We start from the raw sequence: 23,010 nt of genomic DNA, 5'->3' as shown, positions 1-23,010 counted from the left end.
CATTATTCCAGTAGTGAGCATTCATTATTTACTAGTATTTATTTGTTAGATACTAGTACTTATTTTTTAGCATCTAGTACCTAGTTTTTACTAGTAGCTATTCAAAATACTAACTCATTTATTGGACACTCCTTTTGTAATTATGACCTTACTAAGTATCAGTGTCTTATGAATAACTACTCATATCTAGGCATGGGACAATAACTATTTATGTATACCACAGTTTGAAAAAGTCAAATGTTTTGTTATACTGTTCCTAAGGTATGTGTAGGATTTTCTTTAATGCTTTTTTGTTTGTTTGTTTGTTTTTTAGGACAACAGTATCTCCAGCAGAAAAGATATGCAAAGATGCCGTTGTAAATTGTAAAGAAATCTGTGTTTTTGAAACTCATGAAGACAGCAGAAGTCAATGATTCATTTAAATTATTCAGCCTGACATGTTTACTGCTACAAAATACTTTAAATGTTTCTCAAAATAAAATATATTATGTTCAAAGGGGATTTATTTTTACCCAAACATTTAAAAAGAATATATTTTAGAGCAGTAATCACAATACCAAGATGTTTTTATCCAAAGGTTATCATACTGTCAGATTTTTATACCGGCCCATGCCTACTCATATCTGATAAATAAATACCAATATCTAACAAATACATGTAGTATTGTTTAAAACAGCACTAGTAACTAAAACGTACTAGCACTGCTTGTCATATCAAAAGGCAAAACGTGAAACACAATGACCTTTATTGTAAGTTCACACTTGTTAGTTGGTGTTAAATTATACACACACACAATGTAAAAGGTCAAAGCGAAAACAGTCACATTCTTAAGATTTGCTGTAATTTAACATCATAGCCAATACATTCACCATATGGCCTTGTATATTGACGTATGTAAAATAAGCTGACGTTAATAATTCCAGCTCAGCAGTTTTGACACAGTACAGGCTCACTCATATATAGTCACTGCAAGCCCTAAATATACATTAGTCCAGGCTCATTCATTTCATCTTTACCTGTGTATGTTTGTTCTGGAATCACCTATTAGCACTGGAAGAGCAGTTATTGTATTAACACCCATGCTATAAATAGACTTTTGTAGGCAAAAGGAAAAAACCTGTGATCACAGCAGGGTTGATGTGTGATTCACTCAATTCAAGCATCTGCTTGTGGGTATCTTTTAACTGAACGTGGAGGTGTGTGTGCGCGTGTCTCAGGCTGGCAGCTCCAGAGCTCCTTCTTCCTCTCCATCCCCTCGATTTGCTTGAATTTCCATGAGCGTCCGGCCGAATTTACTCCAGTCGTCTGTATGTGGCACTGCCAGCTGCTAAAATAGGAACACAAACAACTTCTGCTTAATGCTAGAACAGAATGAGTGACTGGTGAAGCTTAACCTGATCTGTCTGTGTTTTCGACAATGAGTGACAACCTGAGCAGCATCATTCTGTATAAGCTGAGAATCATTTATTTGGGTTAAACTAGAAGATAATTGAGCAAAATAAAAGGTCACTTACAAAAGTGTCAATTTTTGCTATTTAAAATTTTAAATTAATTTAAATGATTTTAAAAAAATATTTGGTTTAAATGAATGAGTCAATATTTACTGGATGAATCAGTATTTTAGTCATCCCCTACTGCTGAAACAATGTTCTTGATATCATTTTTTTACCAAGTAGCTTTCAAAAGTGTTTTATTTTTTCAATAGAAGCTTTTTTCCATCACAGAAAATAAAATATAGTTAAAAATTATCTAACTCTTTTTTTTTTTTTACATATATATATATTTTTTAATTCTCTTGAAGATTTTGCAGTGACGTTTTATATACAGTTGACGTAAGAATTATTAGCCTTCCTGAATTATTAGCCCCTTATTAGTTAATTTTTTCCCCCAATTTCTGTTTAACGGAGAGCAGATATTTTTCAACACTTTTTTAAACATAATAGTTTTAATAACTCATCTCTAATAACTGATTTATTCTATCTTTGTCATGATGACAGTAAATAATATTTTACTAGATCTTTTCAAGACACTTACAGCTTAAAGTGACATTTAAAGGCTTAACTAGGTTAATTAGGTTAACTAGGCAGGTTTGAGTAATTAGGCAAGTAAGTTATTGTATAGCGATGGTTTGTTCTGTAGACTATCAAAAGAAAATATAGCAGCTTAAAGGGGCAAATAATTTTGACCTTAAATATTTTTTTTTTAAAATAAAAAACTGCTTTTATTCTAGCCAAAATATAACAAATAAGCCTTTCTCCGGAAGAAAAAATAATATCAGACATACTGTAAAAATTTCCTTGCTTTGTTAAACATAATTTGGGAAAAATTTGAAAAAAAAAATTCAAAGGGGGCCAATAATTCTGACTTCAACTGTATATATTTTTGTGACAGCATTTATCAAAATTTATGGCATAACTTGCTTAATTCTTGTGTTTTGGATTGAAAGACTAAGATTTCTGAGGACTCATTCTACTGACATAAACCATACCAGCCACTCAACCTCTGGATTTTTCATTTTTCAGACTTAATTTATTTACTTATTTTACCTATTTAATTATTTATTTTTATTTCTTTATTCTATTTTTTTTTTTGTCACCAGCTAAATTATGTTGTAATTGTTATTTTGTTCATTGACTCATTGTATGGGATTTATCCGAGTGTTGTGTGTGTGTGTGTGTGTATGTGTGTGTATGTGCGCATGTATGTGTCTCTTTGTGGTTGTTCTTAAAAAATCCAATAAACTTTAAGTATAAAAAACAAATTCTCCCAAGGTTGTTAGTCAGTCAAAAAATAATAATAATAATAATAATAAATCTTGTGTTTTGTTGTGAAAATACACTAAAATCTTGTCAAAATGTCCTTGTTTTGAACTCAAGAACCTTTGGAATTGGGCGAAGCAGTGGCGCAGTAGGTAGTGCTGTTGCCTCACAGCAAGAAGGTTGCTGGGTCGCTGGTTCGAGCCTTGGTGTTTCTGTTTGGAGTTTGCATGTTCTCCTGTGGTTTTCCTCCAGGTGGTCCGGTTTCCCCCACAGTCTAAAGACATGTGGTACAGGTGAATTAGTTAAGTTAAATTGGCCGTACTGTATGTGTGTGTAAGAGCGTGTATGGGTGTTTCCCAGTACTGGGTTGCAGCATGGAAGGGCATCTGCTATGTAAAACATATGCTGAATAAGTTGGCGGTCCATTCAGGTGTGACGACCCTAGGTTATTAAAGGGACTAAGCCAAAGGAAAATGAATAAATGATAAGTTTATATTATTCATTCATTCATTTTCTTGTCGGCTTAGTCCCTTTATTAATCTGGGGTCGCCACAGAGGAATGAACCGCCAACTTATCCAGCAAGTTTTTACGCAGCGGATGCCCTTCCAGCAGCAACCCATCTCTGGGAAACATTCACACACACTCATACACTACGGACAATTTAGCCTACCCAATTCACCTGTACCGCATGTCTTTGGACTGTGGGGGAAACCGGAGCACCCGGAGGAAACCCACGCGAAGGAGATTATGCAAACTCCACACAGAATCGCCAACTGAGCCAAGGTTCGAACCAGCGACCTTCTTGCTGTGAGGCGTCAGCACTACCTATTGCGCCACTGCCTCGCCAAGTTTAAATTATGCAATTTATAAAATAAAATAAACATCTGTTTCCTAGAATTCCAACTTGATATGGCAATTCCAATCTATAGTCTTTCTTCCAGTATTTATTAATTTTTTTATTTATTCCCTTTGCTATTTTTAATCTTTCAATTCAGATAATATAAGTCTACATTTTGTTAGTTTCTACAGTCATTGGTTTCTACTTTCAATCCAGTTTTTGCTAGTATAGACATGTTTGTTTCCAAACTACTGTATAATATGTTTATCTCAGTACTTCTGTGATAATCTGACATTTTGTAATGCAGAATCAACATTTTGGTTGAAAAAACAGATGATGGGTCACAGCTACTCAAGACATCTGCTTTCTCTGGCTCAAACACAGATCTGAATGTCAGCTGTGATCGTACTTTTTTAAGAGTTAAGAAGCTGAATCATTCTTTAGGCTACACCGGCATTAGAATCAAGATCCCAAACAATTAATCATACAGCTGCAGCATAATGTTCACAATGTACAGCAGGTATTATTACCTCTCCCACGTCATAGATCCAAACACGACCCTCTGAATCCCCCACCGCCACCTCTCTGCCACCTGATGCCCATCTGACCCGATTCAGGGCACATCCTCCCTCCACGCTTACACTGGCTGAAGGCACCTGGTGGACACATGAATTAATTCAGATCGAGCACACATTTATTATCAAGTAAGGGCAATTTGGAAACATATTAAGATAAGAGGCCTTCTTTCACATCTTTTATTTTTTCTAGACAATAGGTGTTACTTATTTTAGCACATTTATTGAATGGTGATGTTATTACTGTATTGCTATTAATTCTGACTTTTCATGTGAATATTTTATATCTACATCTAATGGTATATCTAATATATTTTCATTAAGTTGTTATTATTAACTGATTCCATAAACTAGATGTACAATTCAAGCATATTCAAGAGTTTTTTCATGTACCGAATCAGCATATTAGAAGAATGATCTCCTTAAAAGGATCATCGTGGATCATGGAAATTCATCTTTAAGAAATAATCACATTTTAAAATAGACCAAAACAGAAAACATATTAAAAATAGTAACACTGTTTCACAATATTAGTCTTTACTGTATTTCTGATTAAATAAATGCAGCCTTAACAAGAATAAGAGTCTCCCTACAAAAACATTAAACATCTTATTAACCTCAACATGTTGAATATATGCACACAACATGAAACATTCAAAGTATTGTTTAGTGTACAACATTACTGACAAATTCAGGTAAAATATTGTGCAAAAATTACATGACAAATTACATCTGGCAAAAGTTAACCTGAGTATTTTCCTGCCCCAGGTAGGAGATCCTCTTAACCGAACATTAATTAGTATACAAAATAAAAGGTCCTCTTTTTTTCTTAGTATGCCGGTTAAACCACATTTCCAAATTTCCTTTGACAATATTATCCAGTCATATTGGTTTGTTTTGGGTCAATTTTAAATTTCCACAACTAGCACTAACTCTTGGGGATCGATAGTATCTCCCCCAGACCCATAAATGTTCCTCTTGTATAATATAGAAGAGTTTGTAGTGAGCTGAGGTGCCCCTAACCTCTGTGTAATTGTTAAGGTTCCAGAGGTCAAGACGACCATTTCCATCAACTGTAGCGAAGAGTGCTGGATGAACTGGAGACCACATGACATCATATACGTAGTCTGCATTGTCTTCAAAGGAATACAGGGGCTTGTTATGCTGTCAGAGAGATGGAACAGTCATATTCAGGATGCAAAGTCAGTGCCAAATGATCAAAATACCCTTCAAGCAATAGACAGGCTAAAACAACCCTTACTTTAGTTGACCACAGTTTGACTGTCCAGTCAAATGAGGAAGTGGTAAAGAGATGGGAGAAGTCAACCGGACCCACAGCATTATGGCAGCTGATTCCAGTCACTGGCCCCTGATGCCCATCAAATATTTCACCAATACCAGCCTTACTGTATGGAAAATATGGTTACATGACAACATCAATATGGTTGATTCTTTGAAGATTCTCTACTATGTTTCTTTGGATAGTACATTTATACTTAAGATAGCCTACTACTTCTGAAAACACATTTCTAATCCAATCCCCTCCTACAACGTTCCAGCTATAACTGCTAAACTCATGTTAGCCATTTAGACTGATCTGAACTTTGTAACTGATCCACCTTATGGTCTTAGCTAGCCAAAGTAACTGTGAAAACTATGGAACTTTTGAACAAAATACTTACCATTCCCAAAGAGTTTAATCTACTTCTATCCAGTTCACAACCTTTAGATCTGCATCATTTAATCAAACATGCTAATTCATTCTAGCAACATGATAAACATCCTAAAAGCATTATTGAAGCATGAAACAAATTCAGGTTAGCAATATGTTAACCATATGCTAGTGATGTGTTACGTAATAATACAACAAACATGTTAATTTATGTTAAAACATGCTAGCAACATGCCAATTATCATTACATATGACAATTAGTGTTCAATAGCCTATGTTATCCCATGCTTTAAACAAGCTAGCAACTACACTAATTCATGCTAGTAATGTTAATTCTTGCTAGCAACATGTAACTGTATGCTACAAATGTTACCAGCATGAAAATTCATGCTATAAATATGCTAACTGATGCTAGTAACATGCTACTTCATGGTAACAATTAGCAACTTAATCCATGCTAGAAACTTGGTCATTCATATTAAAAAAAGCTAACAGCAACTTTATGATGGAAACATGCTAGCAATGTGGTAGAACATGCTAGCAATTTGATGCTAAAATCATGACAATTCAAGCTAAGAAACTGGTAAACATACAAGAAACATGTTAGCAGAGATGCAGAGTCATGCTAGCTACATGCTAATTCATTCTGCTTATTAAGACAACATCAAATATTGCATCAAGTGTGTTTATAAGTATTGAGAAAGCTCAAATTAGGATTTAAGGATCAGATTGAACTGGGATGTACAATGACAGAAAACAGCTAATGCTGCAAGATATTCTGAGAAAATTAAAGCATTTTTGGAACTTGAAGGTAAATAATGTAGGAGAACCCCTAAAACAACTTCAGAACCTTTAAAATAGCATAATAATAGGGGCAGTAACGGCAGTTATAAAAAAAAACATTGCTGCATAAGCTCTAAGTCTGTTATTAAATCAGAAGGTAAGGTATAACAACAGGTTTATTAGGTTTGTCCAATTATATTAAGAGCTTTCAATCATACTAAGTGTGTAGGTGTATAATATGTTGAATTGCAGGAACCACTGACCTCCCATGACGGGATGCTGTGTAAACGGTTCCCTCCTCGCTTCCTACCACATAGTTATTGACGTCGCTCGCAGGGAAGGCCATACAAGTGACTGCCACAGGCTTTGACTTGTTGTAGATCAGCTCCATACTCTCCTGTGAGCAACAAAGGACGCTTCGTGTTTTATTTTCAGCCGAATCTCAAATGGCAATAATTCAATTGCTCTAAGTGTGTTATCTGGACACCTGAGGCTGTGAGAGCATGTCCAGACTCCAGGAGCACATCTTGCCATCTGTAGATACTGTAATCAGATTGTTGGCATTTTGTGTTCCCACCACATTCACACAGTATACAGGATGCTGCAATAAATGGGTCAGATTACACACTGAATGAGTAATGAAACCTAGAATATATGTGACAGTTTTGAAGTCTTTATTATATTATGTTATATAAGGGAGATCATGAGAAGGATTCTTTAAAGGATGGTTAGACTTTGCGAAGTGCATGTAAAATCCTTTAACGCATGGCAAGAAATTGATTATCTCACTTATTCCATGGTAATTTGCCAAGTAATAGACAAGATATATACCCTATAATTATAATTCTATACACTGTAATATGTTATTGAAATGTTTTTATTAAAAAATATTAATAACTTGTCAATAAATAAACTGTGTCTTGGGAAATATGGAATGAATTTTTAACATCTCTCACCTTTCCAGCCTTTTCCATAATAAGATATATTCCCTAAGCAAAGTTTTGAAAATCACACCATGCTTTATTATACATTTAAATCTACACTCACTGGCCACTTTATTAGGTACACCTTACTAGTACCAGGTTAGACCCACTTTTGCCTTCAGAACTGCCTTAATTCTTCGTGGCATAGATTCAACAAGGTACTGGAAATATTAGATTAAATAAAAGGTTTTGGTCCATATTGACATAATAGCATCACACAGTTGCTGCAGATTTGTCGGCTGCACATCCATCATGTGAATCTCCGCTTCCACCACATCCTAAAGGTGCTCTATTGGATTGAGATCTGGTGATTGAGGAGGCCATTTGAGTACAGTGAACTCATTGTCATGTTTAAGAAACGAGCCTGAGATGATTTGCTTTATGCTTTATGACTGGAACTAGCCATCAGAAGATGGGTATACTGTGGTCATAAAGGAATGGACATGGTCAGCAACAATACTCAGGTAGACTGTGGCATTGACACTATGGTCAATTGGTACCAATGGGCCCAAAGTGTGCCAAGCAAATATCCCCCACACCATTACACCACAACCAGCAGCCTGAACCGTTGATACAAGGCAGGATGGATCCATGCTTTCATGTTGCTGATTCTGAGTTAGAATTTGGCATCAATCAGAAATCGAGACTCATTAGACCAGGCAACATTTTTCCAAACTTCCATGCCACAACCATGCCACGCTCAAAGTCACATAAATCACCTTTCTTCCCCATTCTGATGCTCAGTTTGAGCTGCGGCAGATCGTCTTGACCATGTCTACATGCCTAAATGCATTGAGCTGCTCCCATGTCATTGGCTGATTAGAAATGTCCGTTAAAAAGCAGTTGGACAGGTGTACCTAATAAAGTGGCCAAAAGTGTATGTTTAATTAGTATGTATTGTCGTATATCCTCACATGACTTGACTTGAATTGGTGCTCTTACAGTGTGTGCAGTTGCAGATAGAGGTGTCCTCTGCACCGGGGTCCTTCTGTGACTTCGATTGTCCCACATTGCAATCTGTCCTGAATAAGTGCCTCCAATCACCAGATTGGGATGAAACTGAGCAAAGCCGACTGACATCACTGAGGACTACAGGAGAAAAACAACATCATGGGTTGAAGGTACCAGCAACTACTAAAAGTGGCTACTTTAGACAGTTAACGTTCTGGTACAGATGACGTCAGCTTGCCCTTTATCAAGGTCGATTTGCACAAAGGGAGCATGCAGAACAATAACATGAACAATAAGAGTTCATTTATCAGTGACATCAGCGCAAACAAAGAATGACGTGCATTAGTGATGCAGACAACATTCGAAAGTTGAGCTCCATTGTTTGTGAACTTTAATAAAAGAAATTCAATTTAGATTCTGGCTTTTTCATTAAAAGTTGATTACTCGCACTCATGCTCAACATATAATGAAAAATGTGATTAAAATATATTGAAACGCAGCCGAAAGGAACAATATTGCGGGTGTTGGAGTTATTTAATTGGAAGCAATGGGAATTCAAACCTGACAGTGGAAAATGTACTCAGGGGTCGCCTTCTTAAACTTCATATTCCAGACAAGAACAACTCCATCTGGCTCATGAGGCGCATCCTCATTAGTGTTGTACGAGGCCACGAGCAATTCGGGATACTGCAGGAATGACATAAGAGAGAATAAAGTGTGCCATATATCAATATAATTATGCGTATCACACAAGAACTGTAGATGCACTAAATTTAGTCTGTTTCTGGGGAGGTTATATCTGCATCACACTCACACATGCTAATTTAAGGTAAGATACTGCAGTTTTTTTTGGCTTTTTTTTATCTAATACAAAGAAAATATTCGAAATACAGTTTTAAGTGTTTCTTTTGTCACACTTTACAAATGTGTGTCTCTTCTTAATATGTAATACTTTAATTATTTTTAAAGGTTGTTTTTTTCTGTATTGCAATTAGTCTTCACTTCAGCACACTTACACACATCAAACCAAACGTTTTTATTTATACCTATATTCTGAAGGTTTTTACAGAGAGATATATATTCATACATGATATATTATTTCGATAATATACAACATTTTCTTCTACACAAAAATGATTCAATGCTGTTTTTTTCTGGCTGTTTGCAGCATTTTTATCTGAAAAAACCCTTGAATTAAATATGTAGAGGGGGGTCAGACTTTTAATATATTTCTTTTACAGTTCAGCATCAAAACGTCTTCTTGGAGCTTCATATGATTAGTTACACTGAAGTCACATGGAATGTTTGACAATTTTTTTTTTTTTTGGACATAGGTCTGAGGAACGCTCTTGGGGCCACAGCCATATCACCCTGCAGCAAGGACTGGTTACTCACTGAAGTTAAGCAGGGCTGAGCCTGGTCAGTACCTGGAAGGGAGACCACATGGAAAAAACTAGATTGATGTTGGAAGTGGCTTTAGTGAGGCCAGCAGGGAGCATTCAATCTCTGGTCTGTGTGAGTCCTAATGCCCCAGTATAGTGAAGGAGACACTATACTGTAAGTGAGCACCGTCTTTCATATGAGACGTTAAACCAAGGTCCTGACTCTCTGTCGTCATTAAAAATCCCATGGGACTACTCGTAAAGAGTAGGGATGTAACTCCAGTGTCCTTACCATATTTTCCATTCATCGGCCCATACCGATCATGGCGTCCCAAATCATCCCCATCCACTGAATTGGCTCTATCACTGTCTTTCCACTCCACCAATAGCTGTTGTGTGGTGAGTGCACTGGCCCCATTGTCCTATGGCTGCCATCGCATCATTCAAGTGAATGCTGCACACTGGTGGTTGTGTGGAGAGACCCCCCTCTTTGTGATTGTGAAGCACTTTGTGTGTATGACCATACACGATAAATCCGCTAACTAAATACACATTACAATGCTGTCTATGGAGGGTCAGAGAGCTCTTGGATTACATCTAAAATAACTTAATTTGTGTTCTGAAAATGAACGCAGGTCCCGGAGGATAGGAAGTTATCATTTTTGGGTGAACTAATCCTTTAAACTCTGCCTCATTTGCATGTGTAATAACTTGTAACACAAAATGTTTACATGGGGATGTATGGGGATAACTACTAGATTGTTTCTACCCCATTTACCTGCAGTATCTTGCCTTAATGTTAATGTTTTATAAATAAAATACCTGTGGTGACCAATCCAGGGAAGTGACGACTCGATGTTTGGACCAATGCTCATCATAGAAATGTCGGTTAAAAGACAAGTTTGATCCGGCTTGCAAGTCCCTGATAACAAAACATACCATTGCATTCTTGTTCAATCATCCAAAGCAATTTACAGTAGGTTTCCCAGGAGTCACTTAAGCTTGAGTGCAACTCTTGAGTTTCTGGGTCACCTTATTAAACCTGATTTCAAACCACCATCGTCTAACGTGAGGTTAAACAAACCTTTCTAGTACCGTCTAATGAATAACTGTAATCATGTGTATGTTTGGCTGTTACGTAAGCTTGCGTTCTGACCCTTCTTTGTCCTCCATATCTCGCCCGCTGTAGTCAAAGAAAATGTCCTTGTCCTCGGCCAGCACTCGCTCCACCACACGGATGCTCCGGTCGAAGAAAAACAGGAAATCCTCCGAATGAACAATCTGCTCTTTCTCCTCATTGGTCAGTTCTCTGGGATGAACTACAGCACACATTTAAATATGCAGTAATGTTAAGCGCCTTTAATTGTAATATTAATTTAGGTTATAAACTGCGATTCTTCTTGCCTTCTTCTACTTCCTGAGTTTTCTCCTCTTCCAGCTGTTGTGACGCCGGCTCAGATTTGGGCACTGACAGCTCCTCATCGTCTTCTTCTGTAGAAAAAACGTTTATATTTGAATACACTGTTAGTGGCGGAGCTTTGAGGCTTTTTGATGTGCAAAGTCATATTTAATGTTATTTACAAGTGAAGACTAAATGTTTCATTCATTCATTTTCCTTCGGCTTAGTCTCTATTTCAGGGGACGCCTCTCTAGATTCACACACACACACTACGGCCAATTTAGTTCATCCATTTCACCTATAGCGCATGTCACTGGACTTGTGGGGGAAACCAGATCACCCGAAGGAAACCCACACCAACATGGGAAGAACATGCAAACTCCACACAGAAATGCCAACTGGCCCAGCTGGCACTTGAACCAGCGAAGTTCTTGCTGTGAGCTATCCACTGAGCTAGCGTGCCACCTTTAAACATAATATTTTGATTAACTAATTTCTCATGTCTTATTTATTTTATCTTTACCATGATGATATGAAGTTTCGCTTAAAGCACAATTTATCTAGGTTAATTAGGTTAACTAGGCAAGTTCAGTTAATAAGGCAAGTCATTGGACAACAGTGGTTTGTTCTGTAGGCAATCAAGGGGAAAACAATTACTTAAGGGGGCTATTAATATTGACCTATTAGCTTTTAATTAGAGTTTGTTTTTTATTGCAGCCAAACTAAAAGAAATTTCTACAGAATTCTACAGAAGAAACATTATAGGAAATACGGTAAAAAATGTCTTTGCTTTGGTAAACATCACTAGAGAAATCTTTCATAAAGAATTTTAATTTCACTTTCCTATAATATTTTTAACGGGGCTAATAATTTTGTCAGGTAAAGCTTTAGTTGTTCTGATTGGCCGAGATATGATATAAACAAGATCCTACTGGTTGTTGCAAAAAAAAGGGAGGGGCTACTTATGTTTTAGTAGAAATTATGTTATGTATCATACAAATTGTTTAAATTCGGGATATTATGTACCATTATTTCCAGCAGAAAAATTAATTTGATGGAATTCAGAAACAACTTAATGCTAATTTAGAAATTAACTCATCAAGTGCTTTGTAGCTTTGCAAAAAGTTTAAGCTCAAACCATAACTTATCAGAGGTTGAAGGCTCTATTTTGACGATCCATGCGCAAAGCCCAAGTGCAGGGCGCAAAAGCATTAAGGCTAGGCAGAATCCACTTTTGCTAATATAAGGATGAAAAACTACGCTTTGCACCGCTGCGCATGGTCTAACAGAGTTGAGCTTATTCTCTTAATGAGTTATAGGTGTGTTTTGAAACCAATCAGAGTCTCATCTTCCATTCCCTTTAAGAGTCAGTTGCGTTGCACCATGGCGCATTTGCTATTTACATGATGGACTTTGTAAGTGGAAAAACTGAATGCTTCACTAGCGAGAAAACAGTTAAACAGAGCATCTACAGGCGAGAATGAGAGATGAGCCTCCTCATTCTTTACTTTCACTTTTACTCTCGTGGATATGGAAATGTGTTGTCCACACAGACATCCATTAGCCTACATAATTAATTTTGTTTTATTAAGCGCAAAGATTTGCTTCAAAACTATTTCTAAATCCAGTTCTAATTTCCAGCAAACGAATAAATGAACAATAATAATGAAGTGTAATCAAAAAACTGAATTATATCCAAATAAACATGCTGCGCCCCATATGGTCCAAAATCTGACAAGTGGACAAATCTAAACTTGTTTCTAATAAAACAAATATAAATATGCATGTAATAAATAATACTACTACTAATAATAACATTAAACAAAAGCAAATTGTGTGAATAATTAAATGAATAAACTGAAAATACCCCCCACCCCCGAGACGACGAAGGCATGGAGAAAAATAATAATTTTTGTAATATTTTAATGCTTTCATTCTTTTTCATATATAAAGATATTTGCGTATTGCTGTACATCCTGTGTGTATTAAGCAATGTGTAAGCGAGGCGTACAACTAAGGCGCTCTGTGATGGTCTATAGACCTGTTTCCCTTAAAAAAGCAACGCGCCAGCAAAACGTCAAATCTTGCGCCAATCTGAAACTAGCAAACAACAATTGCATTGCGCCTTGCTCCGCATTGTGCCGGGTGTATGATAGGGCCCTGAAAGTGTGAAATGTGTAAGATAACCTCTTTACCTTCAGGCTGATTTGATGCGACAGGGGTCTGTGTCTCTTTAGAGTATGTCACCAGCTCTTTTGGCATGAAATCAATCTGAACAATTTTTGATGCTCCAAGCCTCTGCATCCTGCACCTAAGAGAGTAAGCCAAAATGAGATTGTTAAGGCATTTATAATATCGCCCTATACTGCTTAGAAGCTTCTATTGCTTAAAGGGTTAGTTCCTCCAAATTCAAATAAGAATTCTGTCATTAACTCCTTACCCTCATGTCATTTAAGACCCCAGAGAGCCTTATTCATCATCGGAAGCAAATTAAGATATTTTAGAAGAAATCTGAGAGCTATTTCATTCTCCATAGACAGCAACTGTCCGAGTCCAGAAAAGGAACCAAAAACATTGGTCAAAACGTTTCACATGACTACAGTGGTTCAACTGTAATTACAAAAAGCTCCAAAAACACGTTTGTTAGCAAAATATTTGCTATATTTATGAAAAATATTTTTCATTCCTTTTCTGAGCTATGAACATCTCAGGTCCAATGTTGTCTGTGGAGGATGGGAGAGCTCTCAGATTTCATCTAAAATAACTTAATTTGTTTTTAGAAGATGAATGAAGGTCTTGGAGTATTTGAATGACAACAGGGTGAGTAATTAATATGAGAAAAAAAAAATTTTGGGTGCACTAATCTTAGTTTAACTAATTTTACGACACTCAATGTGTAGTCACATTTCACATGCATAAAATATCCAATGTAAATAGTTTTCAACTTTTCTTTGGTCAGCATGTAAAATATGCAATACTGAATGTGAACACGAATTAAAACTTCACACTTGGGAGGAGTGACTGCAACATTTCACAGAGAAACAGTAAATGTATGCACACCTTTAGGTTTTTATTTTACATTTCTTTATTGAGACTGTTCACTATATCATCTTTAATAATTGGAGGTGGAGGTCTCACCCATGAACAGAATCTGCAAGAAGCTGAAGAGCTGAGGGGTCAGTGTCCCACTGCAACGTCCTGAAGAGGTCAGTAAAATAAAGAGTCATGAAGGATAAGACTACGAACATGCATGATTAGGTCTTGCAGCTTTACCAGCAGCACATATCCCTTTTTCATGCATAATTACAGGAGATAACACGCTGTCTCTTAGATGAAATCACATATAGGCTGTGGCGCCACACTCTCGAACATCTACGACAGAAGCACATCCACTGATGATGGGTGACCCTTTAACAAATGCCTCAATCTAACAACAGTAACAACAACCTTACCGATATCTGATGTCCCCATCAAAAGATGTTGGGAAAAGAAAAAACAAACAACAAACATCAGATTTGGGATTAAAATTTAATATTAATAATAATAATAATATATGTTTCTTTATTTAACAAGTTAAAACCCCATTGAGATCAAGATCTCATTTACAAGAGTTACCAGGCCAAGAGGTCCGCAACACACGACTTATGAAGAAAAAAAAAAAATTAATATCTAATAGAAAATTAATATAATATAAAAATACAGTTTAGTTGTTCAGCTTTACCACATTACAATATGTTAAAAACACATACATTGAGAAATAGATTGTTGTTGTTTGTAAAAAGGATAGAACGAGACGATGTAATTGGGATAATAATAATAAAAAACATTAGCCAACATATTTGTAGTAAAAAATGAAGCTAAACTTTGCTGAAGCAAGTCTAATTAAACTGTGCTTTAAATAATAATGTCCAATAATATTCACATAAATTATCTAATTTCCCTGAATTTAAACAAAGTATAGTGAATTTTATTAGATTTTTGATTTGATTTAAGCAAATTATGTATAAAATAAACTACATCAGTCTGAAAGCTCACATCCTTTTTTCTACATTTTTAAAGAAATAAAGATGATAATATTGTGACAGACAAAAAAGCAAATATAAAAACAGTAACACCAAAGATCCAAAAGCATTAAGACTTTTTTTTGACTGCTGTGCGTGATTTTTTGAATATTGTAAGAAATTCCTTCCTAAAATATATGAAAGCAGCTCAAAATACACTCACTTATATTGTGTGAAGTAAATAAAATCATGATTATGAAATGAACTGGCTCCTAATTGATATTACACTCCCTGACAAAAGTCTTGTCGCTGATCCCAGTGGTAAGAGCAACAAATAATAACTTGACTTCAATAACTTTGCAGAAGGTAGATTTTTCTGATCATCTGTTGAACTGCATCCCAATCATCACAAATACTGCAGAAGACCTATTGGAACCCGTTTGGACCCAAGATTCTTACAGAAATCAGTCAAGTTTAGTAAAGGACAAATCATAGTTTAGGGTTACTGTACATTCAGTATGGGGCGTGTGAGAGATTTGCAGCGTGGATAGCAACATCAACAGCTTGAGGTATCAAGAAGTTTGTGCTGCCCATTATATTACAAACCACAGAACAAGGCAAATTTTTCAGCAGAATAGTTCTCCTTCTCATACTTCAGCCTCCATATCAAAGTTCTGAAAGCGAAAAATGTCAAGGTGCTCCAGGATTGGCCAGCTCAGTCACCAGACTTGAACATTATTGAGCATGTCTAGGGTAAGTCAAAGAAGGCATTCAAGATGAATTCAAAGAATCCTGATGAACTCTGGGTGTCCTGCAAGAACGTTTTCTTTGCCATTCCAGATGACTTTATTAATCAGTTATTTGAGTCATTGCAGAGATGTGTGGATGCAGTCCTCCAAGCTCATGGGAGTCATAAACAATATTAATTATTTTTCCACTGCACCATGAGTTTATATTCTATACTGTACATTATTTCTGTTAAGTGACAAGACTTTTGTCTAAGCAAAGTCAGACCTTACTGTCCTAATTAAATCATTAAAAATCAAGGTATGATCATATTTTATTTTGGTAAAATAAGCATAATCTTCAGGTCTTTGCCTTTTGTATAAGCCACTTCTAATACTAAATGATCAACTAGAAGTCAAGTTTTTAATTTTTGTTTCTAAACTTGGATAGGCGACAAGTCAGGTACATTGGAGAATAAATTTATTCTTTTGTAATTTTATTTGGGAAATACAGATTCAAGATTAAATTTATTTATACATTTTGACATCTTTAAAAACAGGCTGCATGGTGGTGCTACTCATTATTCAACAAATTAAATTGTAGATTATTACTCTCTTCTTTTCCTTCCTTAAACCTGAGACAGACTTCCAGAAATCTTCATACATAACAGAGGTTTAAAACCCCTTTCATTAAAACACATTCACATATGTGGCCCTGGACCACAAAACCAGAGCAATAGCTAAATATAGTATATGAGTGACGCCAAAAATTATTTGAATATTAAGTAAAGATCATCTTCCTTAAAGAAGAATTTAGTAAATGTCTGACTGTAACTATATTAAAGCTCATTTTAATGTGCATTCCTAATCACTTCATTGGGGCAACTTTAAAGGTGATTTTCTCAGTATTTAGATTAGTTTTGAACCCTCAGATTTCAGCTTTTCAAATAGTTGCCTCTCGGCCAAATATTATACTAACATAACAAAACAAACATCAAAGGAAAACCTATTCATTCAACTTTCTTTGATGTACAAAGCTAAATTTAAAAAAATATTACACTTGGTTTTGTGGTCCAGGGTCACACTTCATGAAATACTTCAAATTGGTTTCAAATGTCTTGTTTACAATGTCATACCTTTCCACTGTCCCTCCATCTATGGACTCCTGGCTTCCAGTTTCGCTGGGTGGACTCACTGATTGCGAAGAGGGAGACATAGGGGTTGGGACTAAATAATGAAAATAACAGGTATCCCATGTTAAAAGCTGCAGTGGCTGCACTGATGGCCAGCAGTGGCAGACACAGGCAAACCAAAATCAACAGAACGGATTGAAATGGACAAATCAAAGAGAACAAAATCCAAAAGGAAAAACAACAGGAGAGATTGTCAAGTGAATTTCACTTCTCTCTTTCAATGTTAAAATTTTTTAAATGATCACATGTAATCAGTTCATCATCACAGTTTTACAGAAGACACAGATCTGTTTGAGTTAGTGAAGTGCAGTTCAAAAACAGCAACGGTGCAAATGACGGGTTTCGGTTAACTGTATATTTAAAAAAATGATCTTACATCTTTATATTTGTGTAATACAAACTGTAGTATTGAATCTTTGATCTAACATAGCCGTAAACACTATACAAAATCAGCAACATCAGAAAAAAACTGAGCAAAGAAAAGCCATTCGAGATCCAAAAGACTGACTCAAATGAAGCAAGGCAACATGCTCTTTATCTGTAACCACTCCATACCCTTGTGACAATGAGAAGTGCCCTCGACTGCTCTGAATGTACACTTTCCTAGTGCTTCTTAGATAAAAATATATTTTTAAAAGCAGTCCTTGTAGATTAAGACAGCATTTAAAGAGAGTACATGTTCATGACTGTTTCTTATCACACTTAAGTACACTTAAAAGTGCATTTATGATGTTTTGACTAGCATACTAGAGCTTTTTACTTTACAGTGTCCTTGTTGCAAATTGTATTTACTTGCTATAGCAGTAGCAGTACATTTTGCATAATTCCTAACACACAATAGCCCTAAATCAAATCCTAATGTCATAATAATACAGTACTTAAGAATTTCATTGTTTAATCTCTTGCTTAACATTGTAAGAGATTTAGGGTCAGAGATTTAGGTAAATAAACCTTCAGAAGAGGCAGGAATCCTTATTTACAATTTTGTGGTTTTATGGTTTTGCAACAACATGAGGATGAGGATGAATGAAACCCCCATAAAACAATGAATTGTGAGTTTGTAATTGAATGGCATCTGAAGACACATGCTGAATAAGATGAGTACATTTACAGTAAACACTGTAAAAAAAATGCTGAATTCCTCATAATCAATGTGTTGAGACAACATAAAGGAATCAATAAACTTATTAGTTTTTTTTTCACAAATTTAGTTAGATTGAACGTAAAACAGCTAAAATATGAAGAATTGTGTTGTTTCAGCTGATTATAAATAAGAACAAACAGCAAGGGTCATTTTTTAAAATTTGACTTTTTCAAAATTGCGGTGAACTATTTGAGTTGGACAATAAACACACTAAACTACAATTAATTGTGTTTAATGTAATTTATAACCATTGCAAAATTGCTACACTGTAAGATATATCTCTTAATTAAGACATTTCAGCCAAAAAAATATACATAGCTGATGATTCATGCCATTTTTATATTTATGCTTTTTTTTTGCCTGATGGGACCTTGATCGCAGCTGTGATGTTTTGATTGGTGTTTTTAAAATTAAAGTGATTTAAATTATATTTTAAGAAGCTGAATGTACTGTGTGGGGCGATCAAGTAAAATTATAATGTAAAATAGCCAGTACTTTTTCCCTGCTATTTTATTGATTTTCTTGTTTTACTTATGAGAGTGAACAATAAAAAAGCTTTTAATTGATTAACAGCACACAACATGACAAAAGTCTTGTCGCCTATTCAAGTTTTAGAAACAAACAAATAATAACTTGACTTCTAGTTGATCATTTGGTATTAGAAGTGGCTTATATGAAAGGCAAAGGCCTTTAGATTAGGCTTACTTTACCAAAATAAAATATGATCATTTATTTAATTTAAATATAATAATTTATTTAGGACAATAAGGTCTAACATAAATAATGTACAGTATAGAATATAAAGTCGTGCAGTGGAAAAATAATTAATATTGTTTATGACTCCCATGAGCTTGGAGGACTGCATCTATACATCTCTCCAATGACTCAAATAACTGATTAATAAAGTCATCTGGAATGGCAAAGAAAACATTCTTGCAGGACTTCCAGAGTTAATCAAGATTCTTTGAATTCATCTTCAAAGCCTCATCCATCTTACACCAGACATGCTCAATAATGTTCATGTCTGGTGACTGAGCTGGCCAATTCTGGAGCACCTTGACCTACTTTGCTGTCAAAAACTTTTATATGGAGGCTGAAGTATGACAAGGAGCGCTATTCTGCTGAAGAAATTGCTATCTCCAATGCTTTGTAATGTAATGAGCTGCATAAACGTCTTGATACCTCAGAATGTTTATGTTGACATCCACTCTTGCACTAAGTTATTATTTGTTGCTCTTACAACTGCCATAAACGACAAGACTTTTGTCAGGTAGTGTACATACAGGGCAAATTATAATAAATCAAACCTTGCTTTTCATGAAACAGTACTTATATTTTTTGTTTAGTTTTTTTGTAGATTTCAATCATTCTAGCAACGCTTATTTGTATTTTTTGTAAAAAAAATTTGACATGTTTATTACTTATTAACAGTAACTATTTTATAAAGTATATTAAACAGTTAACTTCTTTTTTACAAGGGTAGCGTGAAACCTTATAAAAATATGCTGTAGCTATAAAGGCTGCGGAGTGAGATGTAAAAATGTTCTCTTTTATACATTACAAAAAGGGTCCTGATGATTTTTTTCATTGTGTCATTCAAGCAGGAGCAATGCACATTAACTTAAATGTTGTGTATGGTTTACCTAATGGTGGTTCAGGTGAAATGCCAATACTCTGCAGAAGAGCCTCTGTTTCTCTTCTCTTCCTGTCTAGATCTGAGTCTTCGGTCACATTCTCAGGCCTCTGAAGCATCTCAGACTGCATCACAGGTCAACCAATGAGTGCCACCAAATAATATTCGCAGAAATAGCTTTTAGATCCAACAAAAGAAGACCTCACCTCTTTCTTCTTCCTCTCTTCCTCCTTTCTTTTCTTCTCCTCTCGAATCTGGGCTAAGCGCTGCTTTTTGCGCTCAAGCTCAGCTTTCAGGTCACTTCTATCAGCCATCTTCTCTGTCGCTCGATCTGTGTGTTGTATGAAGTTTTAGTTTTAGCACATTAATGTGGTCAGGCTTCACCATGTCACACAAACTCTCCATGGGAAGAGACTTGAGAGGATGTGTTTTGGGGTCTAATATTTAGTAAAGGTCTGTTCTGTGCCAACATCATGGTGAATTATGATTGTTTGGCTGAATTTCAGTGGACGATGTTCAACATTCAGCTTCATTTGGATATATATAGCCTTTGTATAGAGGCCCATTAGTTTAATGGACACAGAAACCAAATCTTAACAAACTGAACATAGAAAAACAACATCTACAGCAATATGGATTTATTTGAATAAAACATCACATTTGTTTTATTCTGTAAACTACTAAGGATATTTTTTATCCCAATTTAAAATGAAAAGTTGTAATTCACATTATTTTTGACCAAAAAACAAAACAGTTGTCCTTTTCAGACATGTTTATGTTCACATTTAGACACCTCAGAAGAGTTACGAAATCAATATCAGGTAAACTAATCACAACTAATCTAAACTCTTTTCATTTTTATATAAAAAAGGGGCTTTAAATAATAATATCTTATTTGTAAATTGTAAGAAATATCATCAGACCTTAGGAGAATAAAACAAATAATAACATTTTACTTCAACCTATACCGTTACTTTAAAAAAATGCAGATAGTCAATATGCAGAATGAAATATTTAAAACTATTCTAAAGCACACTAGGAACAATAAAAATACAGAATATTAACAAATGTACATATTAGCATCAACTGTATTAGATTAAGTATTTCTTAAAAGTTCTCTTTGTTGAACTAACGTTATACATCAATGGAAATCAGCGATGTGTAATAAAAAATTAGCATTATAATACACACGAGCTATGCAGTGACAGAATAACCTGATTCCGATAAATGCACTTGACTGACTAGAAGTAACAAACGAATACACAAAACCAGGCAGTTAAAACAACCTTTTTCATTCACAAACGTTTATCTTTGCATTTCAGTGAATGAAAGCCTTAATTCAGCCCGCAACAAAGCCTGTGGTAAGCTGTAGGGTATAATAAAATGACTTTACTGTACCGTCTTTATGTCGACACAACCAGGGCAAAATCTGCAGCGCACTCTCGTGTAAATGCTAAAATAAGAGATTACAAATCTACACATGAGCATCAACAGCTACATGAAAACACAAAGCATCATCAGATCACTTCAGTCTCATCAGCACCCAAAAGCCGGAAGTGCTCGATGCCTGCCGATACGTCATCAACACCTCCCAGCAACAGCGGGCAGCGCCTCGTCGTCTGAAAGAAGTCCGTGTGGCGGCGGTTTCAAAACAAGGTGGAAAAAATACCGTCAAACACAACAGTGCAGTTCCTCTGTGTTGAAAAAATACACTATAATTTAGATGGAAAGCTCTTTAAGATGTCTCTAGTCGTTTGTGTTTACATTTTAAAATTTACATGTATTTTTCTTTTCAATTTCTCAAAACATAAAAAAACTTGGTTATTTCGCGGTTTTCTCAATTTGATCAAATACACGTTGATTTAAAGGGACAGTCTACCAAAAATAAAAAATACACAATTTATATTCTCCCTTACGTGGTTTTGAACTGATGGTTTATCTTCCGTTGAACAAAAAATAACATATTTTAATAATTCTGGTTTCTGGCACCCATTGACTTCAATATAGGGTTAGTCAATAGGGAAGAAAATCAATATAGGGAAGTCAATGGGTGCCAGCCTTGCTGAAAAACAACCCAGCTTAAACCAGCCTAGGCTTGTTAGCTGGTCGACCAGCCTGGTTTTAGAGGGGCTTTGACCATTTCCAAGCTGGGAAATGACCAGTTAATACCAGCTTGACTAATCAAGCTCAAGCTGGTTTTAGCTGGTCATCTCCCAGCTTGTCCAGCAAAGACCAAAATGGCCAAAACCTCTGTAAAACCAGGCTGGTCGACCAGCTAACCAGCTTAGGTTTACGCTTTTTTTTTAAAGCTGGGAGTAACCAGCATTTTTAAAAATATCTTTCGTGTTTTACAGAATTTAAATTTAATTGAACAGAAGAAAGGAACAAGGGTGAGTAAACGATGACAGAATTTACAGCATTAGGGTGAATCCCTTTAAAAACTCCGCTGCTCATCCGTTTGCACTGGCTGCCAGATGCTGCTCGCATCAAATTCAAAGCTCTGATGTTTGCCTACAAAGTGACTTCTGGCTTTGCTCCTTATCTGCTCTCACTGCTGCAGATCTATGTGCCCTCCAGAAACTTGCGTTCTGTGAATAAACGTCACCTCGTGGTTTCATCCCAAAGAGGGAAGAAATCACTTTAGCAAACGCTCACGTTCAATCTGCCCAGTTGGTGGAATGAACTCCCTAACTGCATCAGAAGGGCAGAGTCACTCGCTGTTTTCAAGAAACGACTAAAAACTTAACTATTTAGTCTCCACTTCACTTCCTAATCTGCAATTGCCTCTCTGGATATACCACTAACTGTACTCAAAAAAAAAAAAAAATTACTAATACTTTCCTTCTTAGACTTTACAGACCTGAAACTTGCCTATAGCATTTATTCATTGTTGCTCTTATAGTTGTGTAAATTGCTTCCTTGTCCTCATTTGTAAGTCGCCTTAGATAAAAGCATCTGCTAAATGACTAAA

General features: G+C 35.7%; 1 protein-coding gene across 4 annotated transcripts; it reads right to left on the bottom strand.

Annotated features, from left to right (window-relative positions):
- Positions 1 to 728: 728 nt before the first annotated feature.
- dync1i1b (dynein cytoplasmic 1 intermediate chain 1b) lies at positions 729 to 21,600 on the bottom strand. 4 transcript variants are annotated; one of them, XM_005158117.5, is made up of 17 exons: positions 21,438 to 21,600; positions 20,246 to 20,370; positions 20,050 to 20,164; positions 17,206 to 17,347; positions 14,482 to 14,541; positions 13,539 to 13,654; positions 11,349 to 11,435; positions 11,101 to 11,263; positions 10,767 to 10,866; positions 9,124 to 9,249; positions 8,554 to 8,700; positions 7,116 to 7,229; positions 6,892 to 7,025; positions 5,435 to 5,579; positions 5,197 to 5,337; positions 4,129 to 4,254; positions 729 to 1,327 (listed from the first exon to the last, which is right to left on the bottom strand). In XM_005158117.5, exons 2-17 carry the CDS (start codon positions 20,351 to 20,353, stop codon positions 1,214 to 1,216), a joined length of 1,938 nt encoding a protein of 645 aa, XP_005158174.1. In that variant the 5' UTR covers positions 20,354 to 20,370; positions 21,438 to 21,600; the 3' UTR covers positions 729 to 1,213. The 4 variants fall into 4 exon arrangements, with proteins under 4 accessions (XP_005158174.1, XP_009290519.1, XP_009290520.1 ...); XM_009292244.4 differs by having other exon boundaries at positions 17,206 to 17,296; XM_009292245.4 differs by having other exon boundaries at positions 17,206 to 17,263.
- Between the last annotated feature and the right edge of the window lie 1,410 nt (positions 21,601 to 23,010).

The sequence above is a fragment of the Danio rerio genome, chromosome 16 (genome assembly GCF_049306965.1).
Source record: "Danio rerio strain Tuebingen ecotype United States chromosome 16, GRCz12tu, whole genome shotgun sequence".
Lineage (NCBI taxonomy): Eukaryota > Metazoa > Chordata > Actinopteri > Cypriniformes > Danionidae > Danio > Danio rerio.
The sequence above is the reverse complement of the archived record's forward strand: the minus strand, read 5'-3'. Positions and strand labels throughout refer to the sequence as shown.